Below are 23490 nucleotides of genomic sequence, written 5' to 3' on the forward strand. Positions count from 1 at the left end.
CTGAATCTCCCACTAGGTAGAGTGGCCCAGGAGTACCCTGGAGATGCCATCAGAGCCAGGATGAGGGATTGATGACTGGACTCTGCAGCTGATGCACAGAACACTGAAGTACTGGGCTATGGGATGGAGGGCTCCCCACAAAGAACTAGTAGGGGCCACCTGGAGAGACAGGCTCGGAGCTCCAACCAGCACCTGTTCTGAACACTGGTTTGGTTCACGTGAGGAGAGGGGTGGAGGAAAGAGAGCAGAGCTAAGCGAGGTTTCCCTGGCCCTCATCAGAGATGAGCAAGAGGACAAGAGGGACAAAGAAACAGAAAAAGGTTTCATACGTGTGGAGGTGAAAACAGATGCCCTCGCAGGCTGTGGGGCAGTAAAGATAGAGACGAATGCTTGGTGCTTCCATTCTGGGAGTCTGCTCAGTGTTTATGAGGAAGCAGTGTTTCCTCAGATTTCCAGAATCAACCAAACAGACTGCTGAGAAGAGCAAGCTGGAGAGGCCCGCACATTATGCAGTCAGGGAGAGTCCAGTGCTTCTTGGCTTAGGCTGGCTCAGAAACACTGACAAAAAGGTTTATGTCCTTTCTGTAGGTTTTAATTAATTAATTAATTAAAAAGCCTATCCTTTTGGAAAGAGGATGATATGATATTGCTTCTCAAAGTATTCTGGGATGCTTGTAGGTTTCCAAAGTAGGTGATAAGACAGGTGCGTTCCAGGCTGCCCTTATGAACACATTTTTCACAGAATGTCAGGCTGCAGCCTGAGCCACCGTCTACCCAGAAAGGCTGGCTGCAGAGCCTCACTCTGGGCCCCGGGATGGAGTAGGATAGAGGTTGCTTCCTGCATCACAGTACCCATGAGTGCAAATGCTCCCCGAAGTCTGTCTCCAGATCGCGCCTCACTGCCCCTGGAGAGGACGTCTGGCGGCCCCCACCAAGTGAAGCATGACATTTGGAGAAGGTGATGCCAAAATTACTTGTCTTTAGCCAAGGATGGGTGCCAAGGTACAAGGGAAAGGTGCTTAAAAAGATGCTCATAATCTTTGTAAGTCCCCTGTGTCCCCCAACCCCAACATCACACAGCACCCCCACCTCCCTGCCCTGGCTTTCTATTTTGACCTATGCCCGGCAACAAGCTTTCTGAGTGATATTTCACAGCAGAGGAGAGGTGTAAACTTGACGGTCAAGGTCAATAGGTTTCTTTAATTGTGGAAGATGCATTTAATGATAAAGCAGGAAGCTCTGCACTTACTTTAAAAACCTGGAGCCTGCAAAAGCGCTTTCCTCCTACCCTCCCCTCCCCCTCCTTGTTTCTTTTTCTCTTTGCTTTTAGGAGGCAAGGTTTCTCTGTGTAGCTTTGGCTGTGCTGGACTTGTTTTTTAGGCCAGGCTGGCCTTGAACTCACATAAATCCACCTGCCTCTGCCTCCCTGAGTACTGGGATTATAGGTGTGGGCTACCTCGCCCAGCTAAGTGCGCATTTCTTAGAAATGCCTTCAAAACTGCATGAAACTTCGGGAGAGCTGTCTTCTGACACAGCCACAAACCTTTGGCCACTCAACTCTAATGGTGACAAGCTGAAGGCTCCAAGCTATCAATAGCACAGCTCAAGGATTCTGATTTGCAGAAGGGTCCTTCAAAACAGCAGGGGGAGGCACCCTGTATCCTTGCTGTTTACCTGCAGGGGCTCTTACTGGGCTGTCAGTCTCAGACTCTTGTCTGCTGGGTTTGCAAGATCATTTTTTTCTGTCAGGCTCATGTCCTGCTGGGTCCCTGACAAAGCACTGACCTCTGGGATTGGAGATGCTGGCTCCACCATTAGCCATGCTCAGTGGGGGCTTGTCTATAAGAGTACATCTGCAGGGCTCTTCGCATTGCTGAGAATCACAGCTGCCTATCTGCCACACTTCTGACCCCAGCCCTAGTCCAAGAATTTTTCAGGAACTCATCACCAAAGCTGCTCAGGCCCATGTCTAGAGCACAACCCTCTGCCCCTGAGTGGTGCATCAGGCTCCTGGAGGCTGCTTGCCATCCCAACTGCAGCCTTCAGTGCTCTTCTGTCAAATGCATGTTTTTGTGTGTGCTGGTCTCTGGCCTGCCACTCAAACCCATGTTCGCCTCCCAGCCTGGATCATTTCTACCATCTCTACCTTCAACAGCTAAAACTTTAGCAACAATTGAGAAAGTCAGTAACTCATCTCTTCCCCCTTCCTGGCCATGGTGTGTGTGTGTGTGTGTGTATGTGTGTGTGTGTATGATGGTGGGTAACATGCATGTGGAGGTCAAAAGACAAGCTCAGGTATATTTCTCTCGGGTGCAGTCCACCTTGTACTCTGAGACAAGGTCTCTCACCTTGCCTAGAGCTCTCCAAATAGGAAGGGCCGGTGGCCAGTGACTTCCAGGGACCTGCATGTCTCTGCTTGCCAAGCATTGGGATTACATGTGTGTGCCATCATACCTGGGTGTATTTTATTTTACATGACATTATGGGAAACTGGACTTTGGTCTTGACGCTTTCAAGGAAAGCTTGCTACTAGCAAAGCTATCACCTCCATGCGGTCACTGGCCATAGTTCTTAGGCTTCAGTGTTGACCCCGAGCTAGGCACTGACCGCGAGCTAGGCACTGACTCCATCTCTGCTTTGGGATACTATTGCCTGAGCGCTATGCAGCTCTGTGTGGGTCGGGGGTGGGGGGGATGTCTGGAGGCATGAGCTCTGTAACTCACTGAGTCCCACAGACTTCTGTGAAATTTCTCCATGACCTTGAAAGCATGGGAGTTAGCCAGACTCCCTGGAAGGCAGACAGGTAGGAAAAGGGTCATAACTGGGTAGTAAAGAGGCAAACTTCCCAGACTGGCTTAATTCTCACCCACCTGACCTGAGACAAAAGCCTGAGAGTTTATTAACAAAGGACTTGCAGGCTTTTTTCTACCTCCAACAGCATCCCCCTCCCCCACCCCACCCCACCACACCTCTATAGACTGATTCAACAAGTTCAAGGGTTGATCAGGATACAACAGTTTGGGACCAATCAGGCATCTTTTCTTCAAACTGACCAGCTCAAACTTAGGGGAAGAAGTCTCTTCTAAGACCTAAAAAACTCCAGCTTGAGAAGAGATTGGGCTTTTGGCTTCCTGAGTTCCCTGTCTGCTTTGCAGAGGGTCTTCCTGTGACTCTGCTGCAGGTATGTATTTCCTCACCCCCTGCCTCATAAATTGCTTTTCTTCAATTGCTGATTCTGGTGCTCATGTTGGTTGTGTTCCAAGATTTCTCCACTGCTGTCACACTCCAGATTCTTTCCTCCCCTTTAATTCCTTAACTAGCTCTATCAAGACTCCTAGACTGCAGCAACCTAAACAGCACACTATTCAGAGAGGATGAATGAGGTGTTCAGTAATTATTAAACCTCATAAAGAATGCTGATAGGGAGGCTGAGGTCCCTAACATCCCATTTCCTAGCAGGCATTACTAGGAGCAGGGCCAGAGACCCCAGGCCCTCGGCTCCAATGGGACACTCCTTTTCTGTGACCTGTCCACTTACCATGGTCCGGACGCCATATTGCTTTTCTACTTTTTCCTTCAGCTGCTTGAAGCAGGCTTCCATGCGCTCGTGGAAGGGCCTCAGTGCCTCTGTGACTTTGTCTCCATGGATCCGGATCCCTTCAGCCAAAAATGGAATCTGAAAAGCACAGGTTGGTGTTCTTGACTTGGAGGGGGAACAGGTTTAAGATGGAGCGATACGCAACAGGAGGGATCAACAGCAGGCTTGCTGCACCTGCTTTTGTGCCCCAAATCAGAGTGACTGATTAAACTCATCAGCAGGCAGGTTGACCCCCGCCTGCCCAGAGATGGAAATGTTTAAATAAGAGGTGCCTGGCTTTTGAGGGGGCCATGTCCAGGCAGGGTGGAGCACTTCACAGGATGGGCACTCTGTTACTTCGTGGGAGGTGTCTTGTCACCCACTCAGAGCCAGGACAGACTCTACATGGGTGTTCCTCACTGGAGACTGGGGACAGTTGTGCTTTGAATGTGTTCACATGTACCGTGTCTGGTAGCAAAAGGTCATGCCAGGGCCCATTTATCAGCTGAGAAGATTGTATTTATAGGCAATTGAGAAGCCTACCCCAAACATAACAATCCAATTATAGGCGATCTATAAGTCCTGATGGATATTCTTATTATGGAAAGGAAAACTAAATTTATCCTCCCTTAAAACCAAAAATAATCGCTTCTCTGCTGACACTACTGTCACAAGATATCTGTGCCAACACTTCACTTCCGACAGTAGAAATGACGCTGACCTTTAAAACCGTCACACGTGACATTTCCATTCTCTCGGTGGCAGAGACCCCTGGAGGGGTTGCAGCTAGTGGGTGGGCATGGGAGCAGGCTCCACTTTGTCTCTGGTCTCTGCTTCTCCCCTAGTACCCGCACTGGAAGTTAGTCAGTCTTAAATGCAATCAAGCTAAGAGTCTTCCTCTTAATGATTTATAATTAAATAAAAATACTGATTAAAATCAGGTTTCTCTAATAAGATAGAATACCAATCTGAACCAGCATATTTATTAGTGAGAGGGATAATAAGTACACAATCGAATTTCATGTGAACAAACTCAAGGAATCTTAGCAAGATGAATCAACGCAAGAGCTATATCCGTTTCCATTTATAGCACACAGCTGCTGCCTCTCTTGTACTCCAGGGAAGGAGGGCCACACGAACACCCCCCATACTCAGAGCACCCAGCCTGCTCACGGGGCACAGGCACAAAACTTTGTTTGCTGACAGCTGGGCCGAAACCCAAGGCGCAAGCTACTTGCTAGCTATCCATTTCTGCACAAGGCCCATGTGCAGGTGAGCTTTTCAAAACAGACAAGGTGTTTGCTTATCTCGCATGAATTCCTCATGCAGACGGCAGTTCCCCCAGGGCTTGCCACCCTGCACCCAGGACCAGACTTAAAAATGATTCACTGTTAGTCTTTTGCTTCTGGCTGAGTGGGGGAAGGGACGGGGTGGGGGAAGGGGGAAGGGAGGGTAAGGGATGGGGGGAGGGGGAAAGGTGAGCGGAGGAGGGGGAAAAGGGATGGGCCAGGGGTGGGGGTTGGGATGACAAAGGCATGCTGGGACGTCTTTGCTCTGGCATGGCAAGTGTCTTGCCTGTAGAAGGGGGGAGAGGCAAGCACGTGTGGGAAGCTGTCTCTGTGTGAAACCACAGTCACTCTAGATGCTAAGAGCAGTTCTGATTTAGAATGGCTGCCTCGAATGTGCAAAATGCGGTCCAATCATCCTGGCGTTTGTGGTGACGGTGGTGGTGACGGTTGGGGGTGTGGGTGGTGATAAAATTATTCTCTGTCTCAAGGAGACTACTTGATGGATGAGAAGGAGCCTTGAGACCCTTTGTTGGCACTGGGATTGCTGGGACCTGTGGTTTGGCTGGTGAGCCTTACAAGGTGGGAGAACCCACTGCTCTCACCCCTCCCTGACCCTGAGCAGAAGAAGCCTTCTCACAGGATAGGCTTCGGCCGCAGCTTCCGTGTCTCTCTGGAGCTGAGCTGCAGCTGTGATTCTAAATGGAAGAAAAGGAGATGCCATTCTGTGGAGCTCAGTCCAACTTATGAGGTGCTGAATATACAAAGAGACGCCATAGACCGAAGGCCTGAAATGGTCTTTGGAGGCCCTTTTATTCTATGTGTTTAAAATATCTTTGGCAGGCAGATTCCTAACTCTATTCAGGATTGCCACAACATTGCCACAGAGTCACCATGGGTACATTTGGGAATTTGTTGTTTCTAAAGGGCCCCAGACTTTGGAAGAGAGAGTGGGCTTTCCTGGCCACGACTCCACTTGTTCAAAGTGAACCTTCAGCTTTGCACAGGTCCAAGCCTTGCCAGCAGCTTGGAACACTTGAGAGCTTTGTTTATTGCTCTGAGGGCACAGGCCCCTGTGGACAGGGCGGTGCCTGTGTCAGCTGCGGGTGATGAGTGAGGCTGCTCGCTCATCTTTGTACATTTCAAGGGAAAGAAGTCAGCTTAATGGGAGAAGGCATCGACTCTGCAGGTGCGTTTGAGGGAAGACAGAGCTGAGCCTTTGAGGAAACAGCTCCTGACTATCAGCTGCAAAGCCTGCAGGCCCCAGGCAGCCTGCACCAGCTGTTGAAAGCCAGGTTATCCCTGTCTTCTTTAGAATCACAAAGCAGAGCTGAGGAGCAGGCCCTGGCCCACCAGCCAGTCTCCCTGGAAGTGTAAGTACCGGAAACATGCTTGCCTATGACCATATACCTGTGATGTATCTCAGCCAGCAAGCCCTGGGACTCCTCCTGGGAGAAACCCTGCTCTGCCTGGGTAGAATTTCTGGAAAAACCCAAACTGAATAAACTAATGAGGAAAACGAGAACAAGGCTAACCGTAAAGCTTTTTAATGAACATACAACTCAATTACTGATACGAAGATATCAAAACACTTGCAAATGAGAGCAAAATCACAGGTAATGCTCTGAATATGTATTTTTTTTCCCTTTGCTCTTTGATTTAATGAAGTTGCTAGAAAACAGACTCTTTCTTTCAACTTTCCCATGAGCTGTTTTAAAATTCATCTTTTAATATAGTTATTAGGGGCGATGACATGGTGCTGGCATAAAGTCTCTCTCTGGGGAACAAATTATTTTCCTCTGTATGACTTGAAACTCGTAAAATCCAATTTGCTGTAAAAGCTTACAGGGGGAAAAATCAATAGAACTTCTGCAGCCCAAACTAGTTTTGTGTTATAGTATTCTGGGTGTGTTTTGAGTTCTGTGCTCCCTTGGTTTCCAGGGTCTCAAATGGAATCACCCAAAATGTAAACTCTTTCCCACTTTTTCTTTTTTTAAATAAAAGACACAGAGAAACTGGGGGCGTGACTTACATTCCCCATGAAGAAACCACTAATTAAGCAAAATTGTCCCTCTCATTGCATTCAGAGGGATCTTAACATGTAACAAAACAATTCTAGGGCAATCAGATTTCAATAGACTTATGACAAAAATATCTATTTTTTCATATAATCCTCTTAAAAATGCATAAAAGTGCACATGCATGAAAAAATGGCCATGCTATGAAAAAGGAAAGTCCAAATAATAACAAGTCTTGGTGAAGACTCAGAAACTGGGTCTTGTATTCTAGCTGTTTAGTGTATAAGATGATTGGGCCACTGTGGACAGCTCAGAGGTTGCCACCACGCTGGTAAGGAATGCATGTGAAGGGGCCCAGGTCACCCATCTTCCTTTCTTAGCCATACAAACCTGCCAAGCTATCAGGTCCTTAAGCTTGTCAATCTGTCCATGGGCCTCGGGATGCTCCTGCAGGTACCGGTCTGTGAAGAAAGCCTGTGGAGACAGGGGGAGCCATTCAGCACGTGTGATTGCTCACCACAGCACTACACATAGGACTCTTGGGACGAGAACCACGTACAGTTCAATCCCACAGCTCTCGCACTCCCTGCAGACCCAGGGCTGGACCCTCCACAAGGCCCAAGGTCAAGCACAATACAGGGAGTACACAGGCAGCCAGGAGTCCAGAAAGGCCACCACAGAACTAGATTGCTTAGTCCTATTGAGTAGCGGTAGCTATGGTCCTCTCAGCTGCACCCGTGTCGGGGAGCTCACCTTCGGATCTGATAGTCTTCTATTGATTCTAGGCAGACAGACATTTGAGTGGAAGACACAGAGACTGGGACAGTACTAACTTTTCTTCCAGGATCCCTGCCAGCTCACTAGCAGAGCCTTTTGATACCGGGTTTCACTGTTTAGATCCGTGTCAACAAGCTTGTGTGTGTGTGTGTCTAAGACCAGAGGACAAACAGTTTTAGTCTTGTGGATCATACAGGCCTAGTGGCTCAAGCCTGCCACTGCTGTGACAGAAGAACAGTCACAGAGAAGAAGTAAATAAATGCATACAGCCCCGGCACTTGCAAAAATGGGTGGCAGGCTATGGTGAGGAGACCCGGTTTAACCTGTACCTCATGATCTTCAATTTCTGCCCATTCCCACTGAGCTACTTTTGAGGGAGGCCAGAGACCCCTCCACTGCACCTATTCCATCACTCAGGGTAAACATCTGGACTCCTGCTTGTCTCCAGAATGGAGTCTTTTAGGCATTCAATGACCTCCCCCTCAAGAGTTCTGGAAAGTGAGGGTACCCCTCCAGGATAACTTCTGGGTGCCAAGGATGGAGTCTGGGAATACTCAGGCCATCCCAGGTGTGTCCCATACCTTCTCATAATTGGCAAAGCCACCCATGACGGCAGGATCCACAATGCCGTTCAGGAGCATGGACAGGGGGTTGATAGGCAGGCCTGGGTCATCGAGGTGCTGCTGGACCATGCTGCTGATCTTGTCATTGGTCAGCTGCATTGTCTCAATGGCATTCTCCAGCGGGCTGATCTCTACCTGCAAGGAAGACAGCCTGGTGGTCATCACCCCAGCTCCTGTAGTTTGCACAGCTCGGGCAGCCTCCCTGGCCTCCTGTACATTTTTCTTCTTCTGTGCAAACGCAGGTATTTGCAGTTTTGAAAAATCTAGTCGCCTTGTGCATGTTAATGCAGAGTTGCAGGACTTTAACTGGCTTTCCAGCAGACCTCAGCCTGGCCACCCTAAGTGGCCTCATGACTAATGTTCTGACTGCCTTCTATCCACCTTGGTAGCTCTGGGAATGAAAATGGAGGTCTCAGATCAGGAAGTGACCATGTCCCCATGAGGGACAAGCAGGGTGGCTTCAGGATGGCTTCAGGGTGGGGTGGGGTGAGGGCTCCATCTTGGCTGCTGTGGAGTGGAAAGGTCCTGTGGAGCAGGGAAGGGCCCAGAGCTCTCATTGGCATGGGGGTGCGGGTGGGGGTGTGGAGATCAGTGGACAGACAATAGGGAAGAGCCAAACTGGCAAGCTTAGGCAAGTCCTTGAGCCAAATCACCAGGTGTTTCAGGGACTCACTCTTAATTGAATGGCAGGAACCATCGCCTGAGGTGCGATCCTGCCCAGTGAACACACATGAACAAAAGCATATTTTAATTAGATTTTTTTTGGAGACAGAATATCCTGTAGCTTGGGCTGGCTTCAAATTCAACATACAGCTGAAGATAACATTGGGACTTGTGATCCTCCTGTGTGCTAGGATTATAGGTGTGCACCACCACACCCGGTTTATGTGGTGCTGGGCATAGCACCTAAGACTTGGTGTGTACCGAGCAAGCATTCTACCGAGTGGCCTACCACATCCTTCTCCTTTTATTGGTCATTTTATACGGGGAATTGTCATAGGCCTGAAATTTCAGTCCTAGCAATAAGCCTGTGGTGCAGCTCTGTGCTTTGTTAGCGAAGCCATCCTGTTGCTCACCACAAGTGTGAGTTTCATGTAAATAAAACTGTCTCATAGGGCTTAGTGGTTAAAAGAACTGGCTGCTCGTCTAAAGGGCTTGGGTTTGATTCTGAGCATCCACACAGTGCCTCATAACCATCAGTAACTCCAAGCCTGGGTGATGCAACACCCTCTCTTTTGGTTTCAGCAGGCATTGCATATACATGGCATAAACAGGACATACACGAAGGGAAAACACCCATTAATAAACAAAAAGCAAACAACAAACTAACCTTGTCCTATAGTAAGGCGAAGTTTGGCTAATACAGTGGGAATCATGTTTTTAAAATTATGCTCAAGGAGGAATATATTCTCACTTGAAATGAGTAAATTCCACTCATCAAGTTATTTGCCATGTAAATGGCAAAAGAGAAGAAGAAGAAGAAGAAGAAGAAGAAGAAGAAGAAGAAAAGAAAGAAAGAAAGAAAAAAGAAAAGAAAATTACCAGGACGAGGCTTGGTTGAAAGTTTATGTCAGTGGGAAAGTACTTTAAGCTTTTCATTTAGTTAAGAGAAGGAATTATCAAAGCAACACAGCTACAGCTGAAGTTACTAATGTGTGAGAAGGAATGGGCCCTGGGGCTGGCCACCTAGCTTTAGGAATAAGATACTGGATGTACACACAGGGTGGTGACAGGCGCTGAAGGGTCTGTGGCATGTAGCAGGCCACAGTGGTCGCAACGCTCCTAAAGACAAGGAGGGCATGTCACATGCAACGGGAGAGAAAGACAGCTGCTTCCTTCTGGAGCGTTTCCTTACCATGAAGACAGATTTGACTTCAAACCACCTTAGAATTCCTGGCAGCTTATAGGCCGTGGTGTAGATGGTTCTCTCGATCCACATATTCTGTAAGGAGAAGCCACACACTACACGTCAGAAGGAGGATGGCTCTGAACTGCTGGGTGTCTGTGTGACGCCATCATGGCAAGGCCTGCCTGTGTTCACATGGGACAGTGAGTGCAGAGGGAACCTCAGGAGCCGTGTTCTACTTGATAAACATAGTACATCATCCAAGTGCCCTGTGTCCTGCCTATCAAACACGATGCTTTGCTGTTTGCCAAGGAAATGTAGTGGGCGAGCAGGGATGATGGAAATACCTCAGAATGAGAGGGGTTCCCTCTTAAATAAGTGTGTTTGGGGGAGGGGTACAAGTGAGGTTTACATTAGCCTTACCTAGGGTTCAAAAGAAACTCAAAGGCACAGATGCACCAGAGACAAGGTTTCCTAAAACTGTCCTTTTGTGTTTTAATAAAAAATCACTACTTTAAACAACGCAGTTATTGTGTTTCTATTGTATGGGAACATGGTGTAAAAATAGAAGAGAAGCGCACGCCGCAATGTACTGGTGAGGACCTAAACACTTTAGTGCCCTTCATTCAAGGCTTCTCACATGTCTTTTTTCACATGTATATTTAGTTTTATTTTGTTGAGACAGGGTCCCACACAGTCCTCGCTGGTCCAAACAACTTGGTAGGTGGCTGAGGGTGTACTCGAACTTGTGATTCTTAGTGCTGGGATCAGAGATGTGCACCACGATACCCACTCAGGTTATGCAGAGCCGGAGGATCAGACCCAGGTCTTCCTGCATTCTACGTAAGCAATTACCATACAACCTCGGCCCTAGGTGTATTCTAAATATAAGGTTTTTTTTTTTTTCTCCCAAGTTGTAGTTTCTACAAAGCTTCACTTCACACACTGCAGGAAAAGTTTTCAAACCAATGGGACTAACTCTATCTCTTTCGTGGTTGGCCCAGAGCTCTAGCAGAAGGCAAACCATAACGCTGTGGCCTGCCGCCTCTCGGACCTATGCGGTCATGGGACGACAATCACAGAAAGCTGGCCTAGCCTTTAGAGCTTCTGAGACTCCGTAGGAAATTAAGGGGACTGTAGGCGCTTCGGGGCCATGGGCAGATCTGTCTCCTAGGCCAGGTTCTTTGGCCAGAGAAAGGGTAGCCCTGCAGAGCCTGCCCCTCTCCCCTCCACGTCCGTACCCTTGTGAATACCCTGGGTTTATCTCAGACTTCATGGTCAGTTCCTAACTCAGGCCCCCACTTTGCTGGTTCTTCCTCAGTGGCCCCTCGTTTCCAAAGTTTCACCTCCTGCCAAACTTACAGACGCTGAGCACAGCTCTTGGCCTCATAGGGCAGTTTTCCTAGCCCTTGCCCATGGGGTTAGAAGCCCTGTAGAAGGGGTCAGGATTAAGCTTCTCGCTACTGAAAAAACACTTTGCTCTTTTCTGGAAGCCTGAACCTTTGTCAGGCTGTGAAGGGCTAAATCCCGAGGCTTCTGAATGCTCCATCTACGTGTGAGGACCCAAATGGGGCCATCGGGGGATTTTGGGGCCATCTAGAAGCGGCACAAGCTCTGAGGCTTAGCACAGCTCAAGATGTCAGGTGTCCCGGTTATTCTTAGCTCCGCCGCCAGCTCGCTGAGCACCATTCAGCAATTTGCTTGGCCTCCATGTGTCTGTTCCTTATAATGTAAGAATATACATACTGCAAGATTGGGGAGGTATTTGAGTCCCAGACACTGCAGAAAGAATGGAATGATTTATTATTGTGAGCAAAATACTCAGAAAATTGTTAATCCACTGTTAGCGTTGGATGTCCGGGTTGTCCGTACCTAGGCTCTGACCCTAGACACACTGTAAGGACCAGCCATCAAAGGGTTGGGATGTTGTCACTGGCTAAAGAACCCAACCTTTGTCTTGAAACAGTGAGTCACCACACTCCAGGCTCCTGTCACCACACAGGGACACTGGTCTGGGGCCAGAGGGGAATGTCACTGAAGGTGATTCCCAGGAGCTGTGAAGGAAATTCAAGTGTTTCCCTGAGGATTCTTGGGGAGGGAGGGCAAAAGTCCCTCTCCCCAAAGCAGACCTAGCCAGCAGGCTCCGCATTATGCTTTGGATCAGGTGTGGGTGTTAATTCATCTTTGGCCTCCTGTACCCCAAAGGCCTCTCTCCGAAGGACAAATGAAGCCATTTTAGCACGTCCGGTCCTTGCTGTCCCTCAGGGGCAATTATGGTCTCTTGCAATAGAGGGATCCTGCAGGGCGGAGTTCCAGTAAGAGAGGTCTTAACTTGCCAAGCTACAGGTTTGTCTGACGCCTTTGGAAATGGAAATGGGCACCATCAAACCAATTCATCTGTACTGTTTCTTTGAATGTGTGTGTGTGTGTGTGTGTGTGTGTGTGTGTGTGTGTGTGTGTGTGTGTGTGTGTACAGGTAGAAGGCAGAGGCTGGGGTTCCTTTGGTACCATTCACCTTGTTTTGGGTGAGACATAGGGTCTCTTATTGGGACCTGGAGCTTGCCTAGTAAGCGGGAGTGGCTAGCCAGTGAGCTCCAGGGATCTGCCTTACTCTGGCACAGGAATACTGGGATTACAAGTATGCATCGCCATAGCCAGCTTTTCCACCATGGGTTCTGGGATCGGAATTCAGGTCCCCATACTTGTATGGCGAGTACTTTACTGACTGAGCCATCTCTCCAGTCCTGTGTGTACAATTTCTAGAAGACTATAAGGATATATATTACTATTTCCAGGACCAATGTGGTGGCTGCAAAAAGGAATAAATATCTGGCAGTGTCTAGAACCCTGATGGGTTGTCATGGCCGGGGAGATGATATTGGGTTCCGGTTACAGGTATATGGTATGAGCCAACAGAGACTACCCAGTCCAGGAAGACAGCGGGAATCCAGCTACAGTACAATAAGTTACAGGGAGGCCTGGTGCTCGCCTCATCTGACTGTCATTGTCACCCAAGGCCAAATACTGAGATTCAATGTAAGGAAGCACCCAGGGCCCTAATACACCTAAGGGCCCTAATGCCGTCGGTCCATCATTACATGTCTCAGCTATCTCGCTGATGAGCTCCGTGAAATGCTACTAGCTTTACTCAGTCTGGAGTGTAATGCTTAGGAGGTCTCCGTGTAACTGTCCGTGGCAGCCCTGTGGTGATGTGCCCTCCAGACCCTTCTGCGGGGGTGGAAGAATAGGTGAGGATTTGGGAGTTTTTGCTACAGTGGTCGTAGGTGCTGTTGTTTTTTAGTTACCGCAAATTCATTGTCTGGGTTTTTCTCCCCTTTCCGGATGGGCCGAGAATATTCAAATCGCTGGACCTCGTTCACCCTGTAAAAACTGTAGACAGAAAAATCGTTAGGCTTTTAAACTGAAAGCAGCTGATCTGCTGATAGACTGAGGGGCCGTGGAGCTCTGTCTCCAGAGCACAGTACCACATGTCAGGAAGTGTCCCCAAACTTGACCTGAAGCCACAGCCTTGGCCCCTCCTCCAGCAGCTCCTGGGGGGAAAGGCTGCAGGTAGAAAATTTGATTGGAGCCTTTTACCTCCTCTTTGTCCCTGCCAGCCCTCAGGGAGAAGAGATGCCGAGTAAGGATGGACTGGCCAAGGCTTGGAAAGGTGATGTGAGGGAAAGAAAAGGGGCCTGTGGATTCAATAGGTGTGTTCACTATTAAAATAATAACAATAATGCATCATTTTATTGATACGTGTGTGTGTGTGTGTGTGTGTGTGTGTGTGTGTGTGTGTTATGACTTAATTCTCTCCCCAAGAAGGGATACACACAAAGCCATCTGAGGGGCTCCATGATTCTCTATTTGACCAATACTGCATTTCTGTGAACACACTAGCCAGCAAACAGGCAGCTCTAGTTTGCTTCCATGAGCACCAAGGCAACAGTGATGAAAGGCTAATGTGCCCACAGAACTCCAGGATGAGGTAGAAACAGACCAGAGGAGGAGCAGGCGTCAAAGAAGCTGCAGCTCCCACCAGGACAGAGATCAAACAGAGAACTCATCACATCAGAGAGCCTCTGGGGAGGCTGACTCTATGGTGCTGCCCACTCAGAGTCAGACGTGGTTCAGCACAGGTGTGTGATCTCAGTCCCATTGGGACCATGCAGTTTAAATGCCAGTGCATGACCCTGTCTGTGTGCTCATATGTCGGGGTGCACATGTGTGTATGTGGGTGTCAAAAGACAAGCCTGGGTGTGGACCTTTGAGCACCTTCCACTTTTTTTTTTTGAGACAAGGTCTTTCAATGGCCTGGAACTTCGCCAACTAGGCTCTGTTGGCTGCCCAACGAGTTTACAGGGATTCCCCCAGTCTTTGCTTCCTGTCCTGCCATTGCTGGATTAAAGCATGATGCACCCTACCTGGTGGGTTTTGTTTGTTTGTTTGTTTATTGTTTGTTTTTGTTTTAATGTGGGTTCTGGGGATTGAACTGAGGTCTTCATGCTTGCAAGGCAAGTTAAGTGTTTTACCAGGGGAGTGATGCCCCTGAGCTCAGGGCAAATGGTTTTTGCTTTGCACCTTCATGAGGAACAAATACTCCACTCTCTGGTTCCATGTCATAGAAGGCAGTGAGTCCCACCCTCCACAGGGGAGGGGCTGGGTTTGAGCACCACTGGGGATTCTACTCTGGATGTGTGGTCCCTAAGGAGACTCAAGGGCTACCTCCTTCTTCCTGGGGTTCATCTTTCCAAACCCTGGGAAAAGAATCCTGTGTACCCCTCTAATTACTCTGGCATTATGGATGCCAGAAATCATTAGCTGCCCTTGTTCTTGGGAGGGGGCAGAAAAAAAAAACCACCTAGCATTGTTCTTCAAAGGTTAAAGTCCATACTTAAAAAGGTAGAATTATTAGCAAGAGAGTCACTGTCGGCATCTGGCCACCTCCTATCAGTAAGAAGGCTGGCGTGGTTACCTTACAATCTGTTCTGACACCGGCCGGTGAAACTTGGGTGGCAAATCTAGCTTGGGCTTCACTGTGAAGCACTGGATGTCTGACGGAAGTGGGTTAAGGATCAAAGGGCAGCATGCGTGGCAACCAAGAGATGCCCCATGCCCTGCGTGCACTAGTGGGCCAACTGCTCCCATGAATGGTCTTAAAGGATACACTGGCCAGGAGACGTCTTAATGTCATCGCCTGGTGGAGACGTCGTCTTCATTTTCTCAGCATTTGGAAACTGAGTTAATAGCCGAGCCTCAAAATCTTCCCGTCGCTCATATTCTTTTCCTCGATAAATGAACACTTTTCCCTGGAAGTAATGACCTTTGTTAAACAATGCCACAAGTGAGGGACCAAGAAAACTTCACGTACAAGGGTGCTGGCCTTCAAAATGTGTTTGACAGTTTTGTTTGTTTGGACAGTTGTTTTTGTTTTGTTTTTTCTTTCTAGGCCACTGCATTTAGGAATAACTAGCAACTGCGCTCTCTAATCAAGAACATTGAAATTCTTATGGCTGAACACACCCCGGGAGCTTTATTTTTAGCAATAATGGCCAATTAAAAAATGATGAAAGAGGCCAACAAGATGGTTTAGCTGGTAAAGGCACTCGTATGTCAAGCCTGACGACCTGAGTTCAATCCCTGGGACCCACATGGTGCAAGGAGAAGTTACTCCCCCAAGTTGTCCTCCAACTTCCATATGTACACTGTTACATCACACACACACACACACATACACACACACACACACACACACACACACACTTCTATTTTAATATAAATAAATGTAATAAGTAACCAAGCAAGACACAGATGCACCACACATGGTCACGCAAGTTTAACCTGGCTGGTATGCATGGACAAGGGTATTTGTCTTTCTTTCCAGGTGGACGTTGAAGGGGTTTAAGAATATGCTGACTGGAATGATTATTTAAAGCCAGATTTCTACTGTGACTACTATAGGAGTTGTTTAGCCTCCTCTCTCTCTCTCTCTCTCTCTCTCTCTCTCTCTCTCTCTCTCTCTCTCTCTCTCTCTCTCAGCTCTATCTGTCCTAGAATTCACTCTATAGACCGGGCTGACCTCAAACTCATAGAGAGCCACCTGCCTCTGCCTCCCAAATGCTAGCATTAAAAGACTGTGCTGTCACACCTCTATTTTCATTTGCAAGTAAGCAATAAGGATGCTTCCCTTGGGAGCCTTTCACACTCCACTGTAACAAACCTGGCTAACCAGCTACAAAATAACCCAGACCCTGCCCTAGATTCTGTGTCTTGCGCATCTCTCTAAGTAACATCGCCAGAAGTTACTGTCCTGTCAAGAGAGCAGTTTGTCCTGCTTCTATTTTGTTAATTCATTACTCCTTGTCAAGAAAGCATCAACTTTGGTCCTATATTTGGAATTTATTCTCTTGTGAAAAATCCTCATGTATATGTAAAATTAATTAGGTTTTAAGCTTCTCTCATGTGAATTGGGTCCTGTGTTAATTGGGTTCCTGGACACAATAGAGAGTCCACAGGAGAAGCAACAGCCAGTGGCCCTAAATTAAGTCATCTCCATCTTGCCAAAACCAATATAGCTCTGCACAGGACTAAGGGGAGGTCCTTAGAGCCTAACCCTACTCTGGGTGTCACATGGAGATCAGCAGAGATGGAGGAAAGGGGACCCAGGCCAAACAGGAAGACCCTGACCTCCTGGCATCAGTGGCTAGTAGGACTTCTTTTTGTGAGGATGAGCACTATATGATACAAACTCAACAATGACAAAGTACACCCAGCTCTCATGATTGCCTTTTGTCATTTCCAAGTGACATTCTTCAATCGAGATGTCACTGGAAGCTGTTAGCAAAGGCCAAAACAGGTGGCTATACCATGCAGGCCTCCCCTATGTGGGTTTGAGGCAATCCCTGTAGGTACATCTGGAAGGAAGGGTTCTGAAAACTACAAGGGACCTCCTCAAGGACCACAGAGTGCTGTGCATGCCAGCTGGGTCCCAAACAGGTGTCAGTGGCTAGAACATGACCCCTCTGCTGTCATTTGAAGCCTGCTGCCTCTCTCCCACCTGCCTGGTCCCTTCCGATGCTGTTTCTGTCTAATAAGAAACTTCTCTGCATCAGCCGGTCATGCTAGGAGCCACCTGCTGCCCTGCACCCCGCCTTGCTACAGACAGACATGGGTTGGCAGCACTAAAAAGAAGGAAGACAGATAAAGAGGAGCAAGAGAGAGACAGAGGTAACAGCATTTTGTTCTTAGATCTGTGTTGACTCAGCCAAAAGCAAGAACTTATCTAATGAACACATTTTCACAGAGCTAAGGGGAGACACCTGGGACATGCAGTTAACTACCCCTGCTGTGGCTTGACTGCCCCTGCTACGCTCTTACCCTTTATGCATTGAAATATGGTCACCAATGTAATGGCGGCTGGGTGAGTGTGGGTGTTGGGAGGGTCTCAGGAAATTTTCTTCTCCTACCTATAGGGCCCCATCAGACACGGAATCTACTGGTTTCTTGCTCCTGGACTTCCCAGCCTCCACGTCTGTGAGCAGTACATTTTTGTTGTTTATAAATTACCCAGTCTAAGGTATTTTGTTATAACAGTCCAAACTGATCTGAACAATCCCCTTTTCAAATCCCAATTTATTCTTCAGTTTAACGAATTACTAAAGAAGTAACAGTTTAAGAATTGGATTTTTTTTTCTTCCCCTGCTTTGTACTTAGGTATGGTTTGAAGTATCATTATGGAAAGAAAAAAAATGCCCTATTTTTTTTTTCTGGAAGAAAAATGTCAAGCAGAAAGCAAAGTAATATGTAGTCTTAATTAGAAATATAAATACAGAGTCTGGGCCTCCTGTGAGGCTCCATGAAGCTGAACATTTGAGGAACGCAGTGAGATTTACTAGAGAGCAGGCCACTCAGAAAGTAGCACACATTTACCAAGCTTTACCCTCGAAGAAGGCACAATAATAAAAACACATAAAGGCTTTAATAGGAAAACACTAGAGTTATAGATGAGCACACTAATAATATTTTCCAGAAATGTCCGTTACTTTGCATTCTGCAAGAAGTCCTTCCAAACATGAAAATGGGGGGAAATGTACATACAGTCAGAGATATTTATTCCTTGTGAGAATTATAAATATTAATAAGGATGCAAAAAAAAAGCAAAGGGCTTGATTTATGGAGAGAAACAGTGCCAAGGGGACAGCCAAATAGCTCAGCGTCTGCTCTCTCGGCAGCGTGAAGTCGCTAAACATTCCGCCCACTTTTTGGTAACTGGTAATGTCATTGTCACACTGACCCCTGCCAGGCGATCTGTGAAGCGGAATGGATATATTGCTGCAGCCCCACACAGTTATTCAGGTGTGTCGGGAAAGCCAGCTCAATATTAATCAAGCACGTTAAACTCTTTATTTTTACTTCACATTTTGTCCTTTGATGGTGGAAGTGACCCAGGATGGTCCCTGGAGCCTGCAGGATCCAGTGCTCTGGCCTGTATTGCCGTGTGCCTCCCCAGGGGCATTGCGTCACATGCTCAGGCCGGCTGCTGCCTTGCTGTTGGAGATAGATAACTATATTCATGGCTGGCGGCCCCTGCATCATGGGGAAACTCGGTGCCTGAGGCCCAGACTCTGCTGGTGGCCCCTGGATCACAGGGAACTCAGTGCCTGAGGCCCAGACTCTGCTGGTGGCCCCTGGATCACAGGGAACTCGGTGCCTGAGGCCCAGACTCTAACATGCCATGGGCACGAGTGTGCCAAGTCCAAGATTTGCTTCTATTGGGCAACTTCTACTATATGCTTTTTGTTGTTGTTATTGTTATTTTGTATGTGCATGTGTGCGTGTGTGTGTGTGTGTGTGTGTATGTGTGTGTTTTGAGGGGGTACCCATGTACGTGTTTGATTGTAGTGATCATATATCAACCTTGAATGTCTTTCTCCAGGTTGTTTTGAGACAAAAACAGTCATAAAAACATGTCATGAGACTGGAAAATCAAGAATGTCTTTTTTTCAGAAGTGTGAACCAATTTCCCTCGTTGGCCGGGCAACATTTATTTACAAACCCTAGCGTCACCTGGATATTGGAGATGCTTGTCTAAAAGGCCATCGTGGCTATTTCTCTTGTTATGTGTCCAATAACACTGAGCTTTCCAATAGAGGGGATGGATTCAGTTTCACTGTGGTTGTGAAAATCCGTTTCTAAAGTCTCATAAAATTAACAATATTTACGTTCACAGCATCACTATTCATATCAGCCAAAAGGCAGAACTAACTCAAATGTCCATCAGTGGATGAGTGAACAAAGTGTGGTATGTCCACACAATGGAATATTACTCTTCCTTGAAAAGGACTTCAGTTATGATGCATGCTACCACATGGATAAGCCATGTTGCTATTATGCAGAGTGAAAATAAGCAAGACACAAAACCCAAACACAGTATGACCCAAGTTGTATGAGGTAACTAGGTGCTGACTCCCAGGGGCAGACAGAACAACACTGGGTCCTAAGGCTGGATGTAAAGAAATAGGGAGCTATTGGTGTTGGTAAATTTCAGTTAGTTTTTTTTTTTAAAGATTTATACACACATATGCATATGTATATTCACATACACACACACACACACACACACACACACACACACACACACACACACGATGGTGCCTGTGGAAGCCAGAGGAAAGTATCCAATCCCCTGGAGCTGGAGTTATAGGTGGGTTTGAGCCACCTTACCTGGGGGTGGAAACCTAACTCTGGTCCTGTGGTAGAGCAGCAAGTGCTCCTAACTGCTGTGCTATCTCTCCAGGCCCAAGTTCTAGTTTTCTAAGTTGAGAATATTCTGGCACTAGATGATGGGGATGGCCTCTGTGTGTGTGCTCATGCCACTGAACTGCACAACTCAAAATGGTCCAAACAGTAAATTATATTGTGTGTGTGTGTGTGTGTGTGTGTGTGTGTGTGTGTGTGTGTGTGCACGCATACCACAGAATGTATGTGGAGGTGATAGGAGCCTTGGGTGTTGATCAGTGTCTTGTACCTTCTTTGAGGTAGGACCCTTCATTGTTTACTGCTGTATATAAGAGACCAGCTGGCCCAGGAGCTTCCAGAGAGTGCCCTGTCTCCACACGCTATCTTTGGTGGGAGTAATGGTATGTCAGACATGCGCCACTGAGTCTGGTTTTACGTAGGTTCTGGAGATCTGCACTCAGGTCCTCACACTTGTGGCAAGCCCTTCGCCTACTGAGCCATCTCCCCAGCGTGCTATTCATACTTTGACACAACTAAACACACATACAAATCTCTGAGGAGAGTTCTTCCAGCAAAGAAAAGCACACAAAAAAGCCTACTATATGTAGCCAGAATCCTCGTGTAATTGAATGTTCTCAGTCCCTCTCTGGCACTCCAGTCAGCATATGAGTTTCCAGTGCAAATCACTGGGACTGGAAGCGGCCGCTCAGCTGAGAGCAGGAAGCGTCAAGCTTACCCGGAGGAATGAAGGGAATCCTTGCCCGTAGTAGCCAACGGCGAAATAGTCTGGCTTGGGTCTTATCACTTTGACGATGTTCTCATAAAACTGCGCCTGCTTTTTCTGGAAGGAAATATGAAAACTTATTTCAGATTGGAGTACCCTCCCTTCTGGATTCTTCTTGGGTGCCTGAGGCCTATACCTGAATGAATCTCACTGGTAGTTTTCACACAGTTTTTGATGCTGTCAAGTAAAGTAACCTAAAGAAGCCACACTCAGCCACTAGTTGTCCTTTAGGCATATTTTCAATAATCCAAGGAAATGATTTTCCATTACTTTTAGTGGCTTTTATTTTTATTTTTTTTAAGGATACAGATCAGATGCTGGGAGAATTTGAAGGACAGAATTACTCTACTCTATATTACAAGCAAACATTTCATTATAAACACGGTCTGCCGTGCACACGAAATATGGCACAGCTGAGAAGGCAGCCACTAAAAATTTCAAGGGTGTCGTGGCATGACAAGGTTCTGATCACTACCTGCCAGACTCCTCTTGTGGAAAGATTGAGGGCTTTAAACTAGCAGAAACTCTCAGAGGCTCAGGCTGCCAAGACCCCTGTACTTAGGACGTCAGCCCTGTAATGCATTTCTAATGGAAGATTTCACTTCTTGGCTTTCTTGAGAATAAAAAAGTGAATTTTCACAGGCCGGGAATCAGCCAGCAGTTAAAGGACAGCTATTTCCTAAGATAATACCAAAGAGGGCAGGTCAAAGCCAAGAGAACATCTCAGGTGGACCCCAAAATGAAAGCTAAATGAAAAAAAAAAACCTAGGCAGAAAGCAAAACCAAAACCAAAACAACCAAAACCAAAGCAAGGGCCTACCAGCAATTCACTCAGCTGTTCATAATCAAACATCTCCGTTTCGTACTGCTCCGCAAGTTCCTTGCCCAGGGCGATGGCTTCTTCCCACATCTGTGAGTGACACAGAGAAAACAGAGAGACCCAAGGATGAATCATGCATTACGCCAAACAGTAAACTCGTTTATTCACGATGAGGCATCCAGAAATATGCTAGGTTGACGGACACGCTGGGGAAATCAGGCAGGAGATACACAAGTATTTTCTAGAGGTTCCAGCCTTTTGGCTCAGGATCTGCAGTCTTGACTAAACTGCTCAGCCCGAGGCTCATCCATCACGCCAGCTCTTCCCACAGCAAGGCAGCCGGCTGGCCCATCACCACCGGTCCTCATTCTCCTGCTGCCAGTAATGGCCGCCAAGGACCATCTGTCAGGGCAGCCTAGGAGCCAGGGAAGCGACACCACAGGGTGAAGACACATTGCTAGGAACATCTACTATGTGGCCACCTCCCAAATGTTCCTACTGCACAGCCATCATGTTCCAGAGTGACACTGCCAGAAATGCCAGTTCAGAGCTTCAGAGCGCTTGCTTTTTCTTGCTTTTTTGCACATGTGAGTCCTGGCAATATTTGAAAAGGGGACTTTCCTATGGCAAGCAGTCTGAAGATGCTTCTCCAAATAACTTACGATGCACTTTTACTTATTTTACATTTATTTGATTATCTACGTATCTATTTATTATGTGTGCATATGCATGTGAGTGTTAAGTTCCCTCTGAGGTGAGACACAATGGAGCCTACTAAACACTGTAGGTATAGGCTGTTGTGAGGCACCTGGTGTGGGTGCTGGGAACCGAACTTGGGACCCTTTAAGAACAGTGTACGCTCTTTAATAGATGAGCCATCTCTCCAGCCCCTGAGCATCATCATGATGATTATTAGCATTTTCAAGATGTAGATAAACCTTGACACACAGTAGTCTGATTGTAGGCCTGGCTCTCCCTTGGGAAAGGTGGATTGCCTGAGAAACACTGGACACTGGGAGGTAGAAGCTCCCCTAAGATGCCTCCCAGTTGCTGCCAGCTCTCCTTCTTTGGGATTCAGTGACCTAGAACTTTCCCTAAGGTGTTAAAACTGGACCGTGCTTGTCTTCCCTCCCCTAAGGGCAAGGGCTGGGTGTTACTCTTGACACCAGCGGACATTATCCCTTCTTCCTCAAGGCTCAGTAAACAGAACTGCAGGTTGTCAGGAAATGACCAGGTTCAGACCGTTCTCAACAAACTGTAATCCTAGCCTCAAATTTCTACATGTCCACAGTGCCATCATTCCCAGGAGATCACAGCCATCCTCACGGGAGCTACCTATTCCTGCCCACTAATAGCAGGGGGGGGGGGCGGGAGATGAAGACATGCTGGTGGCAACCCCTCCCTGAGAAAGGCACAGATCAATGGTTCTCAACATCTGGAGTGGACCCCTTGGGGGGGGCAGCGTCACATATCATCTATTTTGCATATCAGATATTTATATTACAATTCATAACAGTAGCAAAATTACATTTATGAAACAGCCACAAAATAATTTTCTGGTTGGGGGGATCACCACAACATGAGGAACTGTATTAAAGGGCGGCAGTATTAGGTCACTGGTATAGATGATCGTAGTGGGAAGCAAAATAAAAGGAGGGCCTTTTAGCAGCTTCTAGCTGACATGATGTCCAGCCAGCTTCTCAGCCGTCCGGTAGGGAGAGTCATTTCCAGGGTGCAAACTAGGAATCTGGGGATCAGGGAGGGAAGGAGCTTGCTCAAGGTCACACAGAGCACATCTATGATGGATTTGCATCCTCACTCTTGAAGACCACATGCCAGCACTCCCAGGGCTGTCAGTTGGCGCCCCCCAGCCCCACCGTGGCACAGAGCCCTTCTGCCTGCTAGGATGGACCCACCACAGGGTTTGGTTATTATTGACTCACCCAACTACCCAAAGGGAACCTCTATAATCCCACCCACAGGAGATACTCTTTTCGCTCCCACTATTTTATAAACTACAC

General features: G+C 47.4%; 1 protein-coding gene across 2 annotated transcripts in view; it reads right to left on the reverse strand.

Annotated features, from left to right (window-relative positions):
- The window catches only part of DOCK1 (dedicator of cytokinesis 1), a 502641-nt gene that overhangs the window by 17611 nt on the left and 461540 nt on the right, over positions 1 to 23490 (reverse strand). For both annotated transcript variants that reach the window (XM_084751055.1, XM_084751054.1), the window contains exons 39-47: positions 21470 to 21559; positions 20602 to 20706; positions 15295 to 15436; positions 15103 to 15181; positions 13433 to 13517; positions 10137 to 10223; positions 8240 to 8416; positions 7272 to 7355; positions 3539 to 3676 (exon numbers count right to left, since the gene is read on the reverse strand). In XM_084751055.1, the coding sequence (XP_084607181.1) occupies positions 3539 to 3676; positions 7272 to 7355; positions 8240 to 8416; positions 10137 to 10223; positions 13433 to 13517; positions 15103 to 15181; positions 15295 to 15436; positions 20602 to 20706; positions 21470 to 21559 (987 nt within the window). The remainder of the gene's footprint in view (positions 1 to 3538; positions 3677 to 7271; positions 7356 to 8239; positions 8417 to 10136; positions 10224 to 13432; positions 13518 to 15102; positions 15182 to 15294; positions 15437 to 20601; positions 20707 to 21469; positions 21560 to 23490) is intronic.

This window comes from Acomys minous (genome assembly GCF_964271855.1).
Source record: "Acomys minous genome assembly, chromosome: 2".
In the NCBI taxonomy this organism is placed as follows: domain Eukaryota; kingdom Metazoa; phylum Chordata; class Mammalia; order Rodentia; family Muridae; genus Acomys; species Acomys minous.